The 16,811-nt window shown below is 36.9% G+C and overlaps 3 protein-coding genes across 3 annotated transcripts in view; 1 reads left to right on the plus strand and 2 right to left on the minus strand.

Moving 5' to 3' along the window:
* The window catches only part of LOC117782343 (multidrug resistance-associated protein 1), a 25,368-nt gene extending 17,728 nt beyond the window's left edge, over nt 1–7,640 (plus strand). Inside the window, 6 exon segments of the mRNA XM_034619441.1 lie at nt 1,134–1,354; nt 4,040–4,257; nt 4,722–4,927; nt 4,930–5,227; nt 6,187–6,568; nt 6,700–7,640. Of these exon segments, the coding sequence (XP_034475332.1) occupies nt 1,134–1,354; nt 4,040–4,257; nt 4,722–4,927; nt 4,930–5,227; nt 6,187–6,568; nt 6,700–6,891 (1,517 nt within the window). The 3' untranslated portion in view covers nt 6,892–7,640.
* Nucleotides 7,641–8,278: 638 nt separating this feature from the next.
* LOC117782345 (bromodomain-containing protein 7) lies at nt 8,279–13,148 on the minus strand. Its single transcript, XM_034619444.1, has 4 exons — nt 12,923–13,148; nt 12,224–12,867; nt 9,680–11,378; nt 8,279–8,648 (listed from the first exon to the last, which is right to left on the minus strand). The coding sequence occupies exons 1-4, from the start codon at nt 12,978–12,980 to the stop codon at nt 8,389–8,391; spliced, it is 2,661 nt and encodes an 886-aa protein (XP_034475335.1). The 5' UTR covers nt 12,981–13,148; the 3' UTR covers nt 8,279–8,388.
* A 36-nt stretch (nt 13,149–13,184) lies between these two features.
* LOC117782348 lies at nt 13,185–14,915 on the minus strand. Its single transcript, XM_034619446.1, has 2 exons — nt 14,490–14,915; nt 13,185–14,113 (listed from the first exon to the last, which is right to left on the minus strand). The coding sequence occupies exons 1-2, from the start codon at nt 14,710–14,712 to the stop codon at nt 13,485–13,487; spliced, it is 852 nt and encodes a 283-aa protein (XP_034475337.1). The 5' UTR covers nt 14,713–14,915; the 3' UTR covers nt 13,185–13,484.
* Between the last annotated feature and the right edge of the window lie 1,896 nt (nt 14,916–16,811).

The raw sequence follows: 16,811 nt of genomic DNA on the forward strand, positions 1-16,811 counted from the left end.
TCCAATAGGCGAATGTATGATATAGAGATTGTGGACACCACTTACCTAATCCGAAGCACGAAGATTCCTCAGGTAGACTGTAACATAGTGATGTCAAAATACTTGTAAATATCAAAAGCTCGATTTTCGTGAATCCGATTTTCAACTACTTTAATCCGATAATTATTTATTGACGATCAATTGCGATAACCAAGTCGATTTCATAAAGAATCGACAATAGTCTGTATTTTGTTTAACGAATTCAATTTATGATGAATGATCAAAATAAACGATCTACAATCAAACCTTTTATGAACGACTTAGTTCTGGAGTTGAAAAAAAAGATTTAAAGAAATGAGATAAAAAATTTTTGATATTGATATTAGAAAATACAAATTATGGAAAAAGTTGGAAAAATAAAATATTAGGAAAAGTCAGTCAATAATATTTTATTAAAAATTATACCAAATTTTTGTTTTTACGGATTTTTTACTCTAAATATATTTTTTAGTTTAACTTTCTAGCTTATGATTTCTCTTTTTCTTCCTTATCTTGTTTCTCTAAAGTTTTACTCTTAGTTTTTTCTTTTTTTCAAATTCCTTAAAAATATTCGGAATTCGGATTTCAATTTTAAACTTGATTTACAGTTTATATTTACATCACTAGCTGTAGACTGTTCTTGCAAATATACCAAGTTTTCTTATAAATATTTCTGAGTGAATGAATGTTTTTAAGAGTCGTAGAATCTACAGGGTTCCCATGTGCCCATGTGGTTTTTCGAAACCACACCGGTGGGTCGTATTATATCTAGATTCTCAAAAGACTTTGATACCGTTGATCAAGCACTTGTGAGGGTCTTTAACAATTGTATCTGCTTTGCATTTGAGGTAAATCCCCAACCTATTCCTTAACTTTCTTCTCTTTCAAAGATCAGAGTACTTAAAATTGCCATCAAGTTCCTTTAACATTGTAATTAACCTAACTAACGAAATTTTTACTAGCCAATTTTTTGCATTAATCTACTCCGAAGCATGTAGATTCTTCAGTTAGAATGTAGACTGTGCTTTAACCTATGCCAAGTGTTCTGTTTTCTCAAAACTGTCTTAGAACTTAGAAAGCACTAATGTAATTGATGAATACTTTGCAAATCGCAGCTTCTTTTTCGTACCTCATGGATTTGGGACTACGTCTTGGAGCCGTTCGAGCTGCCCGAATTCTCCACATGTACCTTTTGAACCGTATGTTGCGTGTGCCCATGTGGTTCTTTGATACCACACCTGTGGGTCGTATAATATCTAGATTCTCGAAAGACATTGATATTGTTGATCAAACAATTGTGGAGGTCGTCAACTGGTTTGTTTGGTGTGCGTTTGAGGTAATTCTCCAACGTTCCCTTCCCATTTTCCTCATTCTCTATCCTCTATCTTATCCCTAACAAAGTTTTGAAAATATTTAAATTTAAAAAAATTGTATATAACATAAACTTACAAAATGTTAAACTAACCTTAAAATGCATAAATTACTGACGCTAAAATAATACTTTTACCATTTGCATTGGAGCCAGAAGCACTTAAAAATATTCGTAGTACTGTCAGTTCCATGTTTGAGTATAATATATAGTAATATTGCAATCCCGCAGGTATATTATCATTCACAAATGTTATACTTCCGGCCCTTGGAGGTCTGCGAGCAGCGAAGTTGCTCCATGCTTACCTCATTGATAATATAATGCGGGTACCGACATCTTTTTTCGAAACCACTCCGACGGGTCGCATTATATCCCGTTTTTCTAAAGATATTAACATGATTGATCTGGTTTTGCCGTGGATTTTATCAATATTGTGTGTCTAGCGTATGAGGTAACAATCGGATTATACTGGTACTCTTATAAATGTCATAGACTCCAAAACACTTCCACTTCTACTTATTTCAAATTTGCAACTGTGATTAATCATCATTTTAATAGCACCTGTGTCGTCTTTGATATTTCTTTACATGAGGAAACGATCAGAATACAGACAGAACTGTTTGAAAGACCTTATAAATATCATAGATCATATTCAACTTTTACTAATTTTCACCTGTGACATGTCTTATATTGCCATAACTCAGCTAAATATTCTTATATGAGTTGCAGGCTAAATTTCCGAAAATCCTCCTTATTGCACGATCAAATCTTCTCAGCTACGTTGTGTGAAAATTTTAGCTTTCTAGGTCTTTCGGTTTGGTCTCCACAATGATCAGTGAGTCAGGGTAAAGACTTTTATACATATAGACACCGATTAAATGAAGAACAAATATACTTTGTATGACAAATTTTATAAATAATATAGATCAAAAAAAGCTTCTAATAGTTTGCACCTGTGACGTTTTTGATAGTGTCCTACACTCTGCTTAATATTGTTATAAATATGAGACAAGGTTTAGTTGAACACATAATATACTTTGTATGATAAATCTTATAAATATCATAGCTCGCATTCCACTTTTACTGATTTCTACTGTGATTAATTCCCCATTTCTCTGGAACTTGGCATGAGCACTCGGCTTTTCTCCAACTGTAATCTTTACATTATTATTCTTCAGGTATTTTCTCGTTCCTAATGATCTTGATACCCGTTATTGGAGGCCTTCAAGCTGCCCAACGGATGCATTTGCATCTCTTGCAACGTGTTATGAGTGCTCCAATGAGTTTCTTCGAGAGCACACCGTTGGGTCGTTTAATTTCCCGATTCTCGAAAGATGTTGAAACAATTGATGATGATGTTGCAATATGCATAGCATGCTGTATGTGGTATGCCTTTGAGGTAATCTTTTTTCTGTTTTATTCTAGCATTCCAATATGCTGTAAATTTGGACAGGGCTGTTGCAATTCTTCTAGTTATCGAAAACTGTTTTTGATAGGTTCACAAAGTACTTTGTGCCCTTTAAAATATCAAAGTTTGCACGCAACTTCTAATTACTCATTTAAAAACTGTGATTAATCCACATTTCTATTTCATATGTGACATGTCTGATATTAGCAAAAACCATGAATATTTTCAATCCTATTTTACATAATTATGAAATTGTTTTAAATACAAATTTTATGTAGAAACCGTAATAGAGAAAACGCATTTTTTTTTATCTAAGTATTTTTTATTATAATTTAAAATAATTTCTGCATTTGAATTTTTTTTTTTTATCAGAATTAAACAAATTATTTGATATCCTTTCTTAGAAATTATGATATAATGTTTAAATTATGATTTTAATTTAGAATCCGTACTTTAGACAATTAATTTTAAATTTGAATTATAAAAATAATTATTTAAAATTGTTATTGCATTTAAATTATTTAGAAAAATAATTAGACTTTTTAAATGTTGTTGATAAAGATTCCAAACACAACTAGTACGTTTTATGATATCGAAGATCACATTCACTAATATTTAACTCAGCTGTACTTCAATTCAATTGCACCTTCGACGTCTCTTCTCACTTCTCTGGACGTCTCTTCAGTTTTAATTCCCCCATTGTTAATTACCAGGTATAATCGCATTCCTGATGACCGTGATACCCAATCTTGGAGGCCTTCAGGCTGCCCAACTGTTGTATATGCTACTCTTGCAACGTGTTATCGGTGCTCCAATGTGTTTTTTTGATACCACTCCATTGGGTCGCATAATGTCGCGATTCTCGAAAGATATTGGAATAGTTGATGAGGATCTGAATATAGTTATACAAGAGTGTGTGTGGTTGACCTATGAGGTAACAAGCTTTCTGTTTCATTTCAGCCATTCCACTCTGCTTCAAATTAGGACAGGATTGTTAAAATCCCAAAGCAACTCACACAATTTCCTGTTTACTAATTGTCGACAACCCTGTTTGATAGTTGATCATTGGCTCAAATCAAGTTAATCGAAATAAATCCAATCAAATATAATTAAATCACGTATTAAACAAAACAAAACAATTTCCTCTCATTGTTTTTTCAACTAACTCCTCACTTCAGTGCACCCTTTAAAATAACCATAATTTGTAAAGTACTTGATAATAATAGTGTTTATATTTTGCTTAGGTATTCGCCACAATTGTGGTCATAAGCATATCGACGCCTATTTTCCTGGCTGTCATTGTGCCCATTGGGTTTATTTACTACTTCGCCCAACGCTTCTATGTCGCCACTTCCCGACAACTGATGCGTTTGGAGTCCGTTTCCCGTTCGCCAATCTATTCGCATTTTGGTGAAACTGTCACTGGAGTCTCAACGATTCGTGCCTACACTGTTGAGGATCGGTAAGTAGAAATAACTATTTTTAAATATTGGTTTCTTATAATATAATGATAAGTGAGTCAGTCAGTGCGTCAGGACAAAGTGTTTACTTTATATATAAAACTTTTAACCGAAAAATACCGTTAAGCACCGAAACCGAAAGAAATTATTCATTACCGGTAAATTTTTACAAAAGTTATTTTATGTTTTTATGTTTTTTAATTCGGAGTCGAAAGGACTATGCCGAAATACCAAAATAGTTTTATTTAGGAATACCAGAACCAATACTTGCTTTGGTTGGTTTGATTGAAAAAATCTAACGCTAACAAAATGACTTGAATTAATGAAAAAATGCTTTGAATGGAAAACAAAATAATCTTTATTTTTATTAAAAATTAATTAAATTAAAAATCAATTTTTTTATACCGATATTAATGATTATTTAATAAAATGTTTTTGTTTTAATATTAATATTTGGAATCTATAGCTTTATTGAGGAATCGGACAGCAAGGTGGACAAGAATCAGGTGTGCAAGTATCCATCCCTGATTGCCAATCGTTGGCTCGCCATTCGCCTAGAAATGGTTGGCAATCTTATCATCCTGTTTGCCGCCCTCTTTGCGGTGCTCGGCGGACAAACGAATCCCGGTCTGGTCGGTCTCTCGGTCAGCTATGCACTGCAGGTGACCCAGACCTCAATTGGCTGGTGCGCATGTCCTCGGACATTGAGACGAACATTGTGTCCGTGGAGCGTATCAAGGAGTATGGCGAGACGAAACAGGAGGCCGACTGGGAGCTGGAGGAGGATAAAAAGAAGCCCAAGAACTGGCCTGAGGATGGACGCGTCGAGTTCAAAGATTTCCAGGTTCGATATCGCGAGGGTCTTGAGCTGGTGCTACGTGGCGTTAGCTTCAACATCAGCGGCGGCGAAAAGGTCGGCATTGTGGGACGCACTGGTGCCGGAAAATCCAGTTTGACGCTGGCTCTGTTCAGGTAAGGCAAAGCCACAAAAAATACTTCATAATCTTATCAAAACCTGTCCGATTTCCATGCAGAATGTCATTTAGTCATTTAGTCTGCATGAAATTGTCCCTTTTTTTGGTAGTCGAGTGTCTGCATTAAACTTGAAACCACGATTCAAATTCGAATCGGAGAGAAGAATTTTATTTTTTAAATTCAGCATGAATTAAGTGGTTAAACAATTAACAAAATGACATTCCGCTTGAAAATTGGTTAAGTTTTTTACCAAGTTATGAATGTTTGAAGTTGGTCAAACCTTTGATCTAGCCGTTTTTCAAGTCAAAATTTTTGTTGAATTTGTCATAAATTTTTACAAGAAAATTAAAGGCCCCAGAATCAAGCTTTAAGTGTTGTTTTATATCAATTATAATATAAGGAGTTGATTAAAGTGAAAATTTGAGATTTAAAACTTCAAATTTTCAAAATTTCAAAGGGAGGACCCTTTGCAATAAAATCAAATCCACGATTTGAAGGGAAAATTATTTTTTTTTTTAATTTAATAAAAAAAATTTAAATGCAGAACGAATTTAGAGGCCAAACCATTAACAAAATGATATTCCGCTTGAAAATCGGTTAAGTCTTTATCAAGTTATGCATGTTTGAACTTGGTCAAACCTTTGATCTTGTCACTTTACAAGTCAAAATTTTTGTTCAGTTTGCCATGATATTTTACATGAAAATGAAAGTTTTAAGTGTAATTTTATATTAATTATGATATAAGGAGTTGATTTAAAGTAAAAATTTGAGATTTAAAATTTTCAAAATTTCAAAATTTTGCTCATAAATTCGGTTCCGTTTTGGCAAAGTTATGAGTGCTTAAAGTTGGTAAATCCTTTGACTTAGCAACTTTATTTAATTTTTTTTTTCATTGAAATCGAAAATAAGTTCCACAGGGATAATTAATTTTAATGAAAATTATATTTTACTTTCAGAATTATCGAGTCTGCTGGAGGTCAAATCATCATTGATGGTGTGGACATTGCCACAATGGGTCTGCACATGCTGCGTTCTCGTCTGACCATCATTCCACAGGATCCCGTGTTGTTCTCTGGATCGCTGCGTTCCAATCTCGATCCATTTAATGTGAAGACCGACGATGAAATTTGGAAGGCATTAGAATTGTCCCATTTGAAGGCATTTGCCAAGAGTCTAAGTGCCGGCCTGAATCACGAAATCTCTGAGGGTGGTGAGAATCTGTCTGTGGGCCAGCGTCAATTGGTTTGCCTGGCGCGTGCCCTGCTTCGGAAGACCAAGGTTCTTGTCTTGGATGAAGCCACAGCGGCAGTGGATTTGGAGACCGATGACCTGATACAGGTTAGTTAGGACTTTCAGCTAATCGAGATTATATTATATTTTATTAAATTGAACTAATGTATTTTGTCCATTATTACCTCATCAAGTGATAATGATCAAGTTTAAATTAATAATTTTTTGTTTGATTGCAGAAAACAATTCGCAGTGAGTTCAAGGAATGCACTGTGCTGACAATTGCCCATCGTTTGAATACAATTTTGGACTCGGACAAAGTTATTGTGCTAGACAAGGGACAGATTACGGAATTTGCTTCACCCACCGAACTTTTGGATAATCCCAAGTCGGCCTTTTACAGCATGGCCAAGGATGCCAATCTTGTTTAGTATGATAACATAATAATAACAAAACAATAACGAAACTCATGTAGCAAAACAAATAGAAACAAGCAACCCAAACAATACTTAAAACATACTAAAACTAGAATTAATTAGGCAACAATTTAACGATAGCTTTAAATCAATTTGGTAATCAATCGTTAAAGTGTTCTACCTCAAAACAATAGTTAAACATCAAGAACTACAATAACAATAACTACAATTACCCAACATTGTTTCTTTTGGGTGTGCAATTAATAAAAACCATTAAAATGTTCATTAGCATTAAGCCGATAAAGTTCAATAATGCGCTCACAGGTTTTTAGTAAATTAACTACTATAAATTGCACGTGAATGTAAAATGTAAATCTATTTACATATGATTATGTATGTACTTATCTAAGTTTTTTGTATCGTCTTACGTACTTATGTATATGTATATGTTGTCTACTATGTATGTGTCTACTATATATGTATGAATTTACCTGCCAAGTCTATTTTTCTATGCAAGTTTACAACATATGAAAACAAACAAAAACCGAAAATGCGTCCATTTGGAAACTCAAAAGATCGTACTTAAAAATTAATAAAAATCAACCTCTTAAGAATTTGCCTTGAAATGATTAAATCACTAAGATTAATACCCAGTAGTTAATGAAATTAAATTTTGCAACATTTTGTAAAATGCGTACTTATACCTAAAAAAAAAACCAAGTGAAATTGTAATAAGTACAAATAAAACCCATTTAACCAATTTACTTTTTATAATTGTTATTTTTCATTTAGTATAAAAGCTGAAATTACCAGGGATTTTTTGTTTTTTTCTTAAACAAAATTTGCTTTAAGGAAAATCGTCTTAAAATCAGGAAAGCGGCTGTAACTCTGTCATTTTAAGGACTATCAGGATGTCGTTTTCTACAAAGACAGCTTTCAGCCTGTCTTATCTGATTATTTAATAAAAAGGCCGAAAGTCCTTACAGGATCAAAAATAAAACATTTTATTTTTATATAAAAAATAGGCGATATCTCAAATGTCCTTTGAAGAATCCTTCTGAAACTAGTGTCAATCGATAAGTTTTGGCAAGGACTATCAACTGATCAAAGGACATCCAAATCAAGCTATCAAGGATTTTGTGTTTTTCACTTGTTCAAGCCATTTTCGACTGAAATTTTAACAGTGTATAATCCTTAGATGACGCCCAATTTTTTTAATTCCAATCGGTAGAGCTCTTCCTAGGAAAACTAACGAGACACGTCCTGCTTAAATGTGCAAGGATTTCGCCAAATTTTAGATAATTTTCCAAAAATTACCTTTTTTTGTTTAGCTTAAGCTCTGCCATTTAAAGGACTAGCAGGATGTCTTTTTTCCTGCCTTATCTTAAAAGAATGTTTATTCTTAGAGATTAAGGATTCCTTTTTATTATTGAGAATGCCATTGTGATTTTGATATATGAAAATAATTTAACATAGTTCATTTTGATCTTCACAGTATTAACATTGTTGAATCTAGTTAAGAAGCAGCTGGGCGACGATGTTATTGTCATCCACGGGATTCGAGTTGTGCATTCCGGAGCCGCTTTCCAGAAACTCGCGCAGTTCATTCTCCAGATCGCCGCCAGCATGGACATCCGGCTCATCAATGTCCATGGGCACATGGCTGGCAACAGATTGCGGTTGAGGTTGCAGTTGGGACAGCGACACGGGCTGTTGCAGCAGCTCCGGGAGTTGAGCACGCGGCGATGATGCCGGCGGTGGCGGCAAACCAGCTGCAAAGAAGCGAACAAATCAAAGAATAAGAATGCTACAGTCGATACAATCATCATCAATAAATTAGAGAAAAATATATATAAATATCTCACGATAAAAATATCTTAGGTACATTCTTCCCAAATTTAAAGGTCGCAAAATGCTATTTATAGATATAATCCCAGATCACAAGTGAGGGCTAATATGTTTTTTATCGCAACTAGAAAATGTTGTAGTTTGTGTTTTCACAATTTTGCAATGTTTGCAGACAAATCAAAGCAAATAACATATCATAAATTTCATGAATAATAAAAATACCAGAGTCCGTAATCATTATATTCCCGGCTGCCGCTGAAATCGAAGCCAATCGAAAATTTTCGTCTTCCCAATTGAGCTTTACTAATGTCTATTTCCTAATAACATTCTTCTGTCTTCCTAATTTGGTTTTCCTAATTTTAATTTCCATATAACATTATTCCTTATTTAAACTTTTCCAGATATTTGTCTTCAGAATTTTGTTTTCCCAGTTTTTAATTATTATTCCTAATTTTACCTTTTCCTATATTTGGTCTTCAGAATTTTATTTTCCAAATTTTTAATAATTATTCCTAACTTTAACTTTTCATAGATTTTGTCTTCTGAATTGTGTTTTCCTAATAATTGTCCTAATTATTGTTTCCTAATTTTTGTACTCTGAATATTTTTGTTAGTTCAATTTTCTAATTTAAGATTCCTTTCCTAGTTTTTCTAATTGTAATTTCCTAATAACATTGTCTTCCGAATTTTTTCCTAATAAGATTATTACTAATTTTAACTTTCACTAATGTTTTTCTTCCGGTTTTCCTATTTTTTAAATTACTATTGGTAATTTCAACTTTTCCTATTTTTTGCCTTTTGAATTGTGCTTTCCTAATAATTATCCTAATTTAGTTTAATTTCCAAATATACGATTCCTTTTTTTTCTTCCTTATCTTGGTTTCCTAAAGTTTTATTCTTTGTTTTAGTAATTCCGAAATGGTATTCGGATGTGGAATGAGGAACCACTGCTTACCGTAGGACATGCCCATGGCTTTGCGCAGAGCGTACTGATCGGCAATGGCCGAGGGAGGCAGCTTCTTGGCCAGGTCAGTCAACTGGTGCGTCAGCTGCTGGGCTGTCTGGGTCTCCTCTTGGCCAGCCGGCTGAACCAGAGCCAAGTGCGATGGCAGCGGCTGTGAGAGGCGCTCGTTTTGAATGATTCTCAGTTTGTCGATGAGCGTGAGATTGTTGCTCAGATGCTCCTGCATGCGACGCGACAGCTCAAAGTTCTTCATGTCCGTTTCCATGTCATCTAGGAAGTCAATGTCAATGCCCAGTTCCTTGAGCGAGCGCAGCCGCTTAAAGTCTAGCCGGGTGTTCTTGTATTTCTCGTACTCCAATTCAATTTGTTCGCTCGTCTCGTTGGAGGTGGAAGGTTCGCTCTGCCGCTGCTGCTGCTGGTTGGTGAAGCACTTCTCAATCTCCCGCTGCTCGTATCTCTGCAGTTGCATGTTGTAGAGTTCATCCAGGGATTTGCTATGCTCACCATTGGTGAGTATATCCAGCAGCCCGTTGGCTATGGTAGTGCCATAGCTGGAATCCTTGGTGAACTGCAATATGCTCTCGGCATACTCCGCACTGGAGGCATCCCCGTAGGTGTGCAGCACAAGTTGCGTCTCCTCGGCGCTCAGCGTGGAGAAACGTGAATCGAAGGTGGGAGCAAAGCTGGCAAATGGTCCATAATTCATGGGCTTGACCAACTTGACGCAGTTGCGCTGATCCGTGTGTATGCCGGGTAACTGACCACTGCCCGCAGGCAGTTTACCCACCAAATCACCGATGGTTACCACCTTTTCGGGTCCCTCATTCTCATCCCGAATGAGCAGATTAAGTGTGGTGCTGCCATCCTTGTGCTGCCTCAGGAAACCCATTTTATGTGCTCGCTGCTTGGCGCTGACACGTTGCTTGGCCTGCTGTGCGGCTCCCTGCACCTGAGCCAGGATCTCCTCGCTTGTCAGATCATCCACATAGGGCTCAAAGTGTGTCTTTGGTGCATTCTCCAAGCGCAATACCCGCTTACGTTCCTCCTCCTCCAGCTGTGCAGGCGTAGGCTCTTCCGCTCCAGTCAAGGCACCCTCATCCGCCGAATCATGCGGATCATAGCCAGCCAGCTCATTGGAGCTGAACTCAAAGCCCAACTCCTTGGCGGTCAGCTCACGTATGTAGCCGGAAAGTGGCTTCAAGGTGCGCATTAGATTTTCCGGCAGCAGCTGCTTCATTCCTATCTGGAGCAGCCTTTTGGCTGCCTTATGGTACACTGTATCCACGCGATTGTAACGCATGGCATTCTCGCAGATTAGCTTGAAATCATCACTGAATTCACCAAGTGTTGCATATTCATGATCATCGATCTTTTGGCGCATTGTCAGGAAGTCCATGGGTTTGCTGATGGTCGAGGAGTAACCCGGAGCAATGTCATCGGTGACGGGCCAGGCAAAAAACTGATGCGGATCCCGTTTCTCCAGAAAGCGTAGCAGATGCTCCAATAGCTTGTTCAGCGGTGATTTCTGTTGCTTCAGCTTCAGCACACATCTACGCGGCTCTCGACCGGATTCACTGCTGCTGCTGGGAGTCTTGGGTGCCTCCAAAGCCTTAGGTGTCATGGCATTTGAGGAGCCAGCACCACCCGGCGTGGATGCAGCCGTTGAGCCAGAAGGCGATGGTATAAGCAGCTGTAAGAATCAGGCATTTATTTATTATTGCACGATCAAATTGTCCCAGCTGAGTTGTGTGAAAATTTCAGCCTCCTTGGTCTAATTGTTTGCGCTGTGCAATGATCAGTCAGTCAGTGAGTCAGGACAAAGAGTTAAATATAAATTCATATATTTACTTAACGTCGACTTAAAGCTGTCGACAGGGATGAAAAGGATTTTAAAATAATTTATTAACGTGTAAATACAACTTTAATCAGGGTATCTAACCGGTTGTTTGTAGTTCGGTTATCGGATACGAAAAATATTTGTATATCGATTTTGTAACGGATATCGGTTGTTTGAAGGTTTCGGTTTCAAAATACCGGTTTTCGGTTCACAAAAAGAGAAAATAAATAAGATAAGTGAAAGATAAAAAAAAGTTAATATATGAACAAAACTTGTTTGAGTTCAAAAAAGATCTATTAATTAAGATGAATACAATTAAATTTGTACATGAATCGGTTATTTGAGTTTGAAAAATTTCGGTTTTACAGTTTAGGAAAAATAAAATTGGTTAGGGTTTTAGTTACGGTTACCAGTTTCAATCGGCTAATACCGGTTAAAGATTACGGTTTTAATCCCTAAGAGGAATAAAGTACGATTCCTTCCAAACAGGTGGAAAAGAGAAAGACGATTTCAATAATTTAAGAAGTGGCTTACATAGAAAACCAGCACAGTACCGAAGTAAACATCCGGTAACTCCATTGGAACCTGGTTGGAAACCAAGTTTGATTATATTAAGTTCTTTTAGTAACGAACTTTCAGAGATCACAGGCAAACAAAATAAATGGGATACTTTTAAAGACTACAACCTTTGCACTCACATCAGTTAAGGGCTTGGTGGGACTGGCGCCTGCTGTGCCCGTCGAGCACGTGGGTGAGCCGAGCATCTCGTCCAGCTTGCGTGGCACTATGGGCTTGGTAACCGGACAATGGGAAGGTGAATTGTCGGTTGTAATGCCGGCGTAGTATAGGATATTCTCGGGCAGCGGCTGTGATTGTGATTGCTCCTCCGCCTCGTCCATAAAGCTGAAACCATCCTGACTGCAATCGGGATCGGCAACCGCTTGAGTCCGTGAGTAAGCGGCACCATCCGGAGCAGCTGTCAACTCAACGTTCAGTTGCTCCTCGGAGCATTTATCACGTTGTCTGTCGCGACTGTCGCGATGTCGTTTCTCCTTGTGATGCTTGTGCTTCTTCTCACGATCCTTCTTCTTTTTCTTCTTCTTGGACTTCTTGTGACGCTCCCGATGTCCGTGCTCGTCCTGTTCCCCACATTGCAGCTCTTCGGGCACCGTCGGACTGGACATCATTGCCTCCGCAGCCGTCGGCGGTCCACGGCCTTCCAACGTGGTGAGGGCGGTGAGGGGGGAATTGGCGCTGTACTCGGGCGTGGCATTGGAGCCCACCTTCAGTATGAGCTTCAGCCCACGCTGCAACTGTCCGGGATCCTGATGTTGGCTATATTCTACAAATATTTACATATATATGGTAATTTGTATGCATATGTATTTCACACTCACCTTCATATTTTTCGCGCCGTTCCGATTTGTGCTTTTTGTGCTTCTTGGAGGAGCCCATTTTATGCTGAACGCTTCTCTATGCAGCTATTGCGTGTGTTGCGCTCAAATTGAGCCAAAATAACACGTGAATGTACGAAAATAAATGTAAAAACAAATTTATTGGCTTGTGTACAGGCGAGACAGACGCCATGATTTAGGGATGTCCATTTCAGTCATCGATATGCATAGCGATATATCGATAGGCCATACTAAACACATTTTTGGTATTGATTGGCTGGAGTAATCGATACACTATCTATTGCAGAGCTGCCATACTATATACTGTTTTGGTATTTTTGGCAACACAGTTTTTGGCTGCAATTAATGCCGACTGAGACACTTTTTTGTTGAAGGCGTACGAAAATAAATGAAATATAAAATTTTCAAACTTGTACGAGCGGAAAAACGGAAGTCATAACTTAGTAATCGATATGTGTCACGACATATCGATAGTCGATTGTCTATGTATTGCAAGGTTGCCACACTATTTGTTTTTGGCATATTTTTAAATTCAAATTCAAATTTAATGACGACTGCGACGCTTCTTTGGTGTCGACGAGTGCTGTCGCTTCGCAAGTACTTTACTCGTTTTGACGGCAGCTATCTTCGTTGCCGGCTTCGCCATTGGCCGAGCAATGCTCGATAATGTAACGGCTGTGGCATTTGCAGGCAGTGACAGAGGCAAAAGTCCCTTTTTACCCTTGTTGAAGCCACTGTACAGGGTGCGAGTGGATTTCAAAGCCTCGAGAGATGTGTCCAGCTTATTTTTGATTTTATCGAGGTCCTGACGCATCCGCTGTATGTCCAAGGCAATTGTTTGCCTATCGCGCTGCAATCTCTTGTGCTGTAACAACATATTCTCTAGCACAGTTTTTTGCAACAACACCTCACGAATGCGCCGTTGATTCGAATAGGTTTTTGGATTCAAATCGCTGTAACCGCGCCTCATCATCTGCTGCGACTGTTGGTTTATTCGGGCCTTCATCCGTGATATTGGCATCGTCATTGACTTAGTCGCCGCGACAGTAGCCGCTCCACCCTTAACACGACGCGATTTTCGGAAGGATCCTGTTTTACTTATGGATGGCACAACAGGAATCTCTGCTATGGCAGCTGGTACCGAAGGTACGGCCTTCCGCGGTGGAGCCGTCGCTATAAGGTTTCACAGGGAAAAAATAAACAGTTATACACGTAATCTCACTACCAATTCACCCTTTTTTTGATTATGATTTTGTGATTAAGATAAGTATAAATATTATATTTATACATACATATAATTTAATGCTAAAAAAATGGGCAATTTTAAATTTAAAATGGGTTTTAAGTACTATATTCGTAATAAATCAGGGACATAAATTTGTTTTTTCGTTAAATCAAAGAATTGTATAATTAATTATGGCTTGGGCTGCACAATGATCAGTCAGTCAGTCAACGAGTCAGGACAAAGCGTTTTTTGTAGATTTTAATATAAATTATTAAATCTATTTTAGTAGTTAGTAGATAAATTAAACCATTTTTCCGAACTTACTCTTCATATGCTGGTGTATGTTTGCCATCATGGAGTGCACTCTGGAACTAACATTGGGTTTCCCGTAAAAATAACAATCGGCGGGGGACTTTCCCGCACCAAGACGTAGAGTTGCCTTTTCCTTTTCGGTTGGCGCTGCCAGATTATGATGATTAGTATCAGATTCGCTAATTTCCCTCATCTGACTCTGCAGTATGCTGTCCAAGTTTAGTCGCATTGTCATCTTGTATTATTCCTCTGGTTATAACAACAAATGAATTTTGATTTCAAGAAACTATTTAAGCCGAAAATTTACGAAATAAAATACCAGAAAAAAATTTAGAATTTTTATTTTTGAATTTATTTTCTGCTTTTAGCGTGACATACAGAATTTTATCACTTTCATCTGATTGAATGTTTTACAAACCTTTTGAAACATTTTGCTCGGAGTTTTTGATCTCTGAAAATTTTGTAGTCCAATATACAAAACACTCTATTTTCTTTAGAATTAATCTTTTAAGAATCGATCAGTTACAAATATAAATAATATTCCATGCCAAATTTTCTGCCTTATTTTATTATACCGATCTTAAAATCTGGGTCACTAAATTGTAGCTAAACATAAGATGGAATGGTGTACACGAAGTAAAGATAAACAATATCTGTGGAGATACAAAGTGAATTATTTGTTTGACAAAGATACATCGAATTAATGGGCGCAAGGGCGTGGTTCAAGTGCAACAATCGCTCCCACGAGCGTACACACATAATTTGTGACGTTATGCAAGTTAAGTTATGCTTCACTGTAAATAGACACACACACATGCACACACAGATGTACACTCGTGTTTGCCATTTATTGTTGCCTATTTATTTTCTTGTATTGGTTATTGTTATTGGTTGTATGACTCCGCTTTTTAACGGCACTCAACGCATTTATTTTATGGTCTCAATATTTTTATGCATGTGAAACGAAATTTTTTAACAATTTGTCGCCCACTCTAATTCGATCAGATCAAGAAAGGGTTTTCACAATATAGCACGACTACCAGATACCAGAGAGAAATAGAGATAATATTACTTATTTGCACTGCATATATGTGTATCTGAATAAAGATTAAGACATCTCACAAGACCTTAAATTATTGTGATGAACAAGATTTTTTTTATTTATCTAAGGATAAGTGCTTACTTTTTTCGACGTATAATGGCTCTTTTAAGGGAGTAGGTAGTAGTAGGACCACGAAAGGTTTTTTAAACGATGCCATCTTTGCCGCCGTTTGAGAATTTAGCCGCCAAATTACTATAGAGAAACAATATAATAAATAAAGTCTTTAAAAAAAAAATAAGCATCACATCTTACCTATCGTAGCAATCACTGTACCACCAGGCGCCAGTGCAAATTTGGGAGCAGTTTCTTAAGTACCGGTCATTATCTTGGTCAAATGTGGAAAATTTCATGAAAATGATTAACCAGCCCTATTATTAGTTTTGAATGACTTCAGTTACAAAAATCTCACCTCGACTGGGGGTATTCTATAAAGACCAGTCGAAAAATGCTGTCAAATAAATTCATTAGTTTCATTTTCTGTTTTCAAAAAATACTTTTTAATCTTAAATACACTTTTTAATATAATACAAACATGCTTTTGCGTTCTACAGATAATTAATATCTCACTGCTGCTTTTGCACCTATTTTCGATTTCCACCAAATGCAGATACTTTTGATTAATACATTCAATTTATTTTACTACATTTCGTATTCCTTGTATGCTTTCTTCCTATAAGATACTTTTGTAAATAGATACTTTTGTATTATATATATACTTTGTATACGAGTATACGGTCGGTTACTGTATTTCCCATGGTTTATCTAATAAACCTTTTTACACCACATTGTTAGCTGTTAAGTGAACTCAACTAAAAAGAATTTAAAATATAATATTTTAACTACATATATTTGCAAATATTTCAACTTGAGTTCAATGCTCGATACGGTTAATTGGTTTTTTTGGGGGGAGTTATGAATGGTACAGGTAAATATCTTCTAACTAAAGTCTAAATAAAAGATTTGGTATGCCAAAAAATGTGGCTTGAAGTTAAACAAGTGAATGCTTTTGTTGTGGCCATAAACAAGAGTGCAAATTGTTTAAGCCACAGTCGGAGCGGGCTGAGAGGGGAACAGGGAGCAGGGGGATTATTGTAGGGTTTTGTGACAAGTGAAACCGAAAAGTCGCACCTCATTTTCGGCCCAAAGTGAGTTTTGAGTGAATCGCGTCGAGTTAGTTGCGTTTTGAAGTTACGAATAAAAAGACGGCACGCGTTTCTATCCGTTAATTTACC

The sequence above is a fragment of the Drosophila innubila genome (assembly GCF_004354385.1).
Source record: "Drosophila innubila isolate TH190305 chromosome 2L unlocalized genomic scaffold, UK_Dinn_1.0 4_B_2L, whole genome shotgun sequence".
Taxonomy (NCBI): domain Eukaryota; kingdom Metazoa; phylum Arthropoda; class Insecta; order Diptera; family Drosophilidae; genus Drosophila; species Drosophila innubila.